The sequence below is a fragment of the Dipodomys ordii genome, unplaced genomic scaffold (assembly GCF_000151885.1).
Source record: "Dipodomys ordii isolate 6190 unplaced genomic scaffold, Dord_2.0 Scaffold64, whole genome shotgun sequence".
Classification (NCBI taxonomy): Eukaryota; Metazoa; Chordata; class Mammalia; order Rodentia; family Heteromyidae; genus Dipodomys; species Dipodomys ordii.
Genome location: NW_012267280.1, coordinates 2,387,426 through 2,393,971, shown reverse-complemented (window position 1 = coordinate 2,393,971; position 6,546 = coordinate 2,387,426). Strand labels below are relative to the sequence as shown.

Sequence of the window (6,546 nt, the reverse complement as noted above, 5' to 3'; positions counted from 1 at the left end):
CTCTCTCTTCCCCCCACCTCCATCGGGCGATGACCCCCCCCCAGTCTCACCCAAGAACTTCAAGGTGAAGATGATCATGAAGACGTCGGTGCTGCTGAGCTGGGAGTTCCCCGACACCTACAACTCCCCCACGCCCTACAAGGTGCGCCCCCACCCCGCGGCTCCGAGCCGCTCTGCCTTGGGTCAGGGTCCAGCCGTGGACTGGGTGAGCCTGGCCTGTGGGTATTGGTCTGCCTCATCCGAGATCAAGGCTCACCCGAATTGGAACACGTAGGGCTCTGGGCTCTGTCTGGAGTTGGGACAGAATCTAGGGTCAGGGCTTAGGCACAAATGAGACTTATCCCGGGATTGGTGCTCAGGGTGAGACCAAGGCTCAGTCTCACACCAGGACTGAGTCCTGGGTCAGGGTTTAAGATTGAGTCTGAGGTGGTCGCTAGTAGCTCACGCCTGTTATCCTAGCTACTCAGGAGGCTGAGATCTGAGGATCGCGGTTCAAAGCCAACCCGGGCAGGAAAGTCCGTGAGACTCTTTATCTCCAATAAACCACCAGAAAACCAGAAGTGGCGCTGTAGCTCAAGTGGTAGAGCGCTATAGCCTTGAGCTAAAGAGCTGAGGGTCAGTGCTCAGGCTCAGAGTTCAAGCCCCACCACCGAACAAAAAATAAAAATACAAAAAAGATTGAGTCTGAGATCAGGACTCAGTTTGCACAGATGTGGTCAGGATTGAGGCTCAAGTCAGGATCAAGACTCAGAGGTGGCCTTCTGCTTTGGGGCTGCATTTAGTTGGGCATAGGTGCAGAATTGGGGCTGAGTCTGGGATTGGGGTTTAGCCAAGAGAAGACTCAGAATTGGATCTCTACCTGGGATGGGGTTCAGACCATAGTTGAGGCTCAGCCTGGGGTGGGGATTGGCAGGCTGAGGCTCAGTGAGGACTGGCATCCCCATCTGCGTCGGGCTCCAGCCGGGCCAGCCCCACTGAGCCCCGGTGCCCTGACCCGCAGATCCAGTACAATGGGCTCACACTGGATGTGGATGGCCGCACCACCAAGAAGCTCATCACGCACCTCAAGCCACACACCTTCTACAACTTTGTGCTCACCAACCGCGTCAGCAGCCTGGGTGGCCTGCAGCAGACGGTCACTGCCTGGACCGCCTTCAACCTGCTGAGCAGCAAGCCCAGCGTCGCACCCAAGCCTGATGCTGACGGCTCCATCGTGGTCTACCTGCCCGACGGCCAGAGCCCCGTGCCCGTGCAGTATGTGTCCCCAGCCCGCACTGCAGGCCACTCTGTTCCGCAGCGGTGCCTGGCCAGAGCAAGGCTGAGGTTCTTCTAGTCTGGTGGGAGGACTCTGCCCAAGCCCAAGAGCAGTGAAGAGACGCGGGCACACGGTCTGGGGAGTGGGTCCCCAGTGGCCGGGCACCGGGACATTTCTCACCAGAGCCATGACTCTCCCACCCACCACAGGAGCTACTTTATTGTGATGGTGCCGCTGCGCAAGTCTCGTGGCGGCCAGTTCCTGACCCCGCTGGGCAGCCCGGAGGACATGGACCTGGAAGAGGTGAGGCGCGGGGGCGGGGGGCCGCCTGTGGGGGTGGGGTGGGGATGCTGCCCTGCTCACCTCCAAGCCATCAGTGGGGCGGAGCACCCCCTCACTGCGGAGCCACCCCGGAGTGCGCCGGCCCAGCTGACCTCTGAACCCACCCACGCCTCTCTTCTGCAGCTGATCCAAGACCTCTCCCGGCTGCAGAGGCGCAGCCTGCGACACTCGCGCCAGCTGGAGGCGCCCCGGCCCTACATCGCAGCCCGCTTCTCCGTCCTGCCCGCCATTTTCCATCCTGGGAACCAGAAGCAATACGGCGGCTTTGACAACCGGGGCCTGGAGCCCGGCCACCGCTATGTCCTCTTCGTGCTTGCTGTGCTGCAGAAGAACGAGCCTGTAAGTCCTCATGGTGTCTGCCCATAGTCAGACGCGCTGCGTGAGGCAGACCCCCCCCCCCCCGCTGAGGCCCCAGCCCCCTGCCCCAAAGCCACATCCTCCCCGCTCGCGTTGGTCAGGCCTAGGCAGAGAGAAGGACTTGAGGTAGAAGAGATTCCTAGGCAGGTCTTTCTGGGGGAGGGGATTTGGGGGCTGAGGCTTTAAGAGATGAGTAAGAGTTCACCAGGAAGAATTTGCACAAGGCAGAGGGAACATGAGCCGGGCCCACCCGGGCCGAGGGGAGGGGGCAGCGGTGGTGGCGAGTGGCCCTCTGGTGGGACGCGGCTGCAGGCGGGCAGCAGGTCTGCGTTTGAGGAAGGAGACGGATGCTGATGGTCCCCTCGTTCCCACAGACGTTTGCAGCCAGCCCCTTCTCAGACCCCTTCCAGCTGGACAACCCCGACCCCCAGCCCATTGTGGACGGCGAGGAGGGCCTCATCTGGGTGGTGGGGCCCGTGCTGGCGGTGGTCTTCATCATCTGCATCGTCATCGCCATCCTGCTGTACAAGAAGTGAGTGCCCTGCCTGGGGCCCCGCGCGCTGTGTGGCCAGGCGACGGCGCAGGGTGGGGGGTCTGCGAGGAGCATGCCTGCCAGACCAAGGCAGAGCAGAGCGCCTGCGCGCAGCTGTGTCCAACCCCAGTGACCGTGCTTCCCGCGGAGGCCGGAGCTCTGAGAGGTCCAGGAAGCAGCCATGGTCACCGTGGCCAGCACCGCCTGACCTCTGCTTTTCTTCCTCCTCTTGCCTGTGTCCATCCCGTTTGGGGAGCAGCAAACCAGACAGGTAAGAACAGCCCTGGAGGCTGGGGTGGACAGAGCGGGAGGGGAGGGCAGGGGAGGGGAAGGGAGGGGAGAGGGGAGTGCGCATGCTCCTGTGTGGCTGTGCTAGGCATCGCTGCTACCTGGGACCCGGGTTCAGGGTACCCCTCACCGCCGTGCTTTCTTGGGGACTAACCTGTACACGTGTGCGTGCGCCTGCGAGTGTGTGCGCACACTGTGGGTCACTCATCGGGTCCCCCCCTTCCTTCCCTGAAGTAAGCGCAAGGACTCAGAACCCCGCACCAAATGCCTGTTGAACAACGCTGACCCTGCCCCCCACCACCCCAAGGACCCCGTGGAGATGCGGCGCATTAACTTCCAGACGCCAGGTGCGCACCCAACATGCCCACAGGTGGTGTTCATGGTGGGGGGAGCTGCCCCCCGGGGTACCCCGGCCTCTGAGCACACCCGGTGCCACTGGGGTCCTCACCCCTAACCCCCTCGTGGGGCTGGTTTGGCTCTGGGAGCCCAAGAAATGACACTGCTGCCTTGGCCAGAGGCCCTGGGTGGCGTCCTCAGGCCCCGCCGTCCCCACCAGGAGCCGAGCGGCCGCCCCTCCCCCACGGCTGCAGCTCAGTCCTGTGCAGGAGCAGGACCGCAGTCACGGGCTGGGGTGACAGACTCCCTCCCTCCCTCCCTCCCTCCCTTCCCATTCTTCCACCTGCCGTCCCGTGGTGTGGCCACTTGTCCTGAGCGCCGTCCTGTCCACCCTCATGGCAGTTTTCCACATGGGCGCCTCCGTGCTGGCGCCGCTCCCCGGGCAGGGGGCTCAGCGCCGGGTCACCCGGTATCCCGTGTCTGGACGGGCGTGTCCCCAGGGTCCCCTGCTAAGCACCTGACCACTGCCCCACCCCCACCCCCACCCCAGGGTCTCCGATGCCACTTCCTCCCCTCAGCCCCTCTCGCGCTTCCGCCTCCCCTCTCCTTGTCTCCAATCTGACTCCTGTTACTCCCCTCTTCACACACGAGCGCCTTCTGACGCACGGCGGCTGTGTCCTCTCAGAGGGGCTGGTCACCGGCTTCACAGCCCGCACACTCGCCTCTCCCCGCTGGCTCTGGATGAGCGCGCGTTTCCGCCCCAGGAGGTGTCCCCTGTCCTGTGGTGTCTGCTGTCCCCTGTGGATTTGTGGCCTTCCGACCCCCCACATTTTCCTTGCCCATATCCCGCTGCTCCGTGCTGGGGGCTGCTGACAGACGCCCCTTGGTCTCTGGGTCTCGCAGGACTCACAGCCACAGAGCAGCCACTGTCCAGTGGGTCTGGGGCCTCGGCCGTCATTTGTTTATTGTTTACTGTCTCTGCAGATGCGGGCCTCAGCCGCCCCCTCGGGGAGCCGGGGTTCCACTTGGAAAGTTAGTTCCTGACCGCTGTTTCTGCTTGCTTCCCCTCCATTTGCTCCCCCCACCCTACCCCTCCCCCGTCCCCATCCCGCCTCCCATCTGTCTGCAAGGCCACGGCCCGGAGGCGGGCAAGGGAGGGTTGCTAAGCCCCTAACGCGGTGACAGCTACACGTGGGCGTGGGAGCATCCACACCGACGTGGATCTGGGGCTTGGGGGAGTCCTGGAGGCCGTAACGGGTTTGCCGGCTAGCCCGGGGTTGTCTCAGTGACGCACCCAGCTCACAGGGTTGGGGTGCACAGCCCAGTCTGGCAGATGTAAACACACAGAAGGGAGCCCCCAGCCCCATCTGTTGTGCCACAAGGCCAGGGACAGCTGGGGACCACCACCCACACCCCCGAGCCACCTGCTGCGCCGCCCGGGCACCGCCATTCTCTGCACTTGCTGCTTCTCACTACAACATCTGGGCGCTTGACGCTCCTGGGCTTCCTCCAGTCCCCGTACCCCCAGCCGGGTTGGAGGGGCCTGGCAGGCCACAGTGGGGACACAGCACCACCCCACCCCTCCCCACCTTAAGTCGGAAGTCTGGAGAAGCCACCCAGAGAGCCCCCTTCCCGCGTCTAACCGCTGCTCACGACACTCACCTCGTAGCACCCCTGCCGCCTGGCTCAGGATGGCTGGGCCGCCGGGGCCGCCGGTGACAGCCGGGCTCTGCTTGTCCGCAGGCATGCTCAGCCACCCACCCATCCCCATCGCCGACATGGCCGAGCACACCGAGCGGCTCAAGGCCAACGACAGCCTCAAGCTCTCCCAGGAATACGAGGTGAGGCCCGCCCCCCTCCCCGCACCTCGTCCCTGCTGGCCGTGCTGGCCCCTGACCCCAGCCCCGCCCCGCAGTCCATCGACCCCGGGCAGCAGTTCACGTGGGAGCACTCCAACCTGGAGGTGAACAAGCCCAAGAACCGCTACGCCAACGTCATCGCCTACGACCACTCCCGCGTCATCCTGCAGCCCATCGAAGGTACGGCCGCGCCCTCACACCGCGCCGGGGCCCTGGCAGGGCATCAGAGCCCCGGGCTCAGCCGCCTTTCCCGCTGCCGCAGGCCTTGTGGGCAGCGACTACATCAACGCCAACTACGTGGACGGCTACCGGCGGCAGAACGCGTACATCGCCACGCAGGGGCCCCTGCCCGAGACCTTCGGTGACTTCTGGCGGATGGTGTGGGAGCAGCGCTCCGCCACCATCGTCATGATGACAAGGCTAGAGGAGAAGTCTCGGGTGAGGCCCGAGTCTCTGTGTCCCTGAGCCCTGGCCAGCTCCGGCCCCTGCTCACCACCTCTCCACCCTCACCCGTTACAGATCAAGTGTGACCAGTACTGGCCCAACCGGGGCACCGAGACCTACGGCTTCATCCAGGTCACGCTGCTGGACACCATCGAACTGGCCACGTTCTGCGTGCGGACCTTCTCCCTGCACAAGGTGGGGGCTGCGCCAGGTCCTCCGCATGCCCTGACGGGGGCGCTGTGCAGCCTAGGGGAGAGGTGCACCTGTCCAGGGGGTGGCTGCGTCCTCACACGAGGAGCCCGTGACAAAGCAGGGAACTAGAAAACCGTAGACAGAAGGGAGAGCAGCGGGGATAGCAAGCTTGGGAAGGAAGCTGGAGCAGGAGGGGCAGTCACAGGGAAGCCTCCAGAACCTCCATCTAGGCAGAGGCACAGCCTGTGCAAAGGTCCTGGGACAGGAAGAGTCTGGTGTGTTGGAGGAGCTGTGAGGAGCCCGTGTGGCTGGGGCAGAGGGGGAGGGGGCGGGGCGGGTCGTGCAGGGCGCTGGGGGCTGCAGGGAGGACTTGGGCTTTGGCCCTGCCAGAGATGGGAGCCGGGTAGGGCTGTGGGCAGAGGAGGGAGAGGCACCCTCTGGTGGCTGGGGAAGGACAGGCCCTGGGAGGAGGAGGCAGGGTCTAGGTGTGGGCCCTGTGCTGGTCCCAGAGAGGGGGCCGGCGCGGAGGGTGGGAGAAGCCGCTGGTTGGCTGAGGCTAGACTGGAGGCAGGGCTGACGGTGCTGGCTGTGGGTAGCTGCAGGAAGGGAAGGGAGCCAAGCAGGGCCCCGGGCCGAGGCCAGTGCCGAAGGGCGGAGCCCGCAGCAGGACTGGCGGGGGCCGGCGGAGGGCTGCGTGGAGGTGGAAGCTGCGCACTCGGGCACCAGGACGAGGACCCTCGGTGTGCAGTGTCCCCGTGGCTGTGTCCCCAGAACGGCTCCAGTGAAAAGCGGGAGGTCCGCCATTTCCAGTTCACCGCGTGGCCTGACCATGGGGTGCCCGAGTACCCCACGCCCTTCCTGGCCTTCCTGCGGAGGGTGAAGACCTGCAACCCGCCCGACGCAGGTCCCATCGTGGTCCACTGCAGGTGCGGCCGCCCCGC

General features: G+C 65.0%; 1 protein-coding gene across 1 annotated transcript in view; it reads left to right on the top strand.

The window, feature by feature from the left end:
• Positions 1 to 6,546, top strand: part of Ptprs (protein tyrosine phosphatase, receptor type, S) — a 56,131-nt gene that overhangs the window by 37,081 nt on the left and 12,504 nt on the right. Inside the window, exons 14-25 of the mRNA XM_013022656.1 lie at positions 45 to 142; positions 1,001 to 1,254; positions 1,465 to 1,558; positions 1,721 to 1,936; positions 2,329 to 2,486; positions 2,746 to 2,757; positions 3,009 to 3,121; positions 4,854 to 4,951; positions 5,026 to 5,149; positions 5,232 to 5,407; positions 5,489 to 5,608; positions 6,377 to 6,531. Of these exons, the coding sequence (XP_012878110.1) occupies positions 45 to 142; positions 1,001 to 1,254; positions 1,465 to 1,558; positions 1,721 to 1,936; positions 2,329 to 2,486; positions 2,746 to 2,757; positions 3,009 to 3,121; positions 4,854 to 4,951; positions 5,026 to 5,149; positions 5,232 to 5,407; positions 5,489 to 5,608; positions 6,377 to 6,531 (1,618 nt within the window). The remainder of the gene's footprint in view (positions 1 to 44; positions 143 to 1,000; positions 1,255 to 1,464; positions 1,559 to 1,720; positions 1,937 to 2,328; positions 2,487 to 2,745; positions 2,758 to 3,008; positions 3,122 to 4,853; positions 4,952 to 5,025; positions 5,150 to 5,231; positions 5,408 to 5,488; positions 5,609 to 6,376; positions 6,532 to 6,546) is intronic.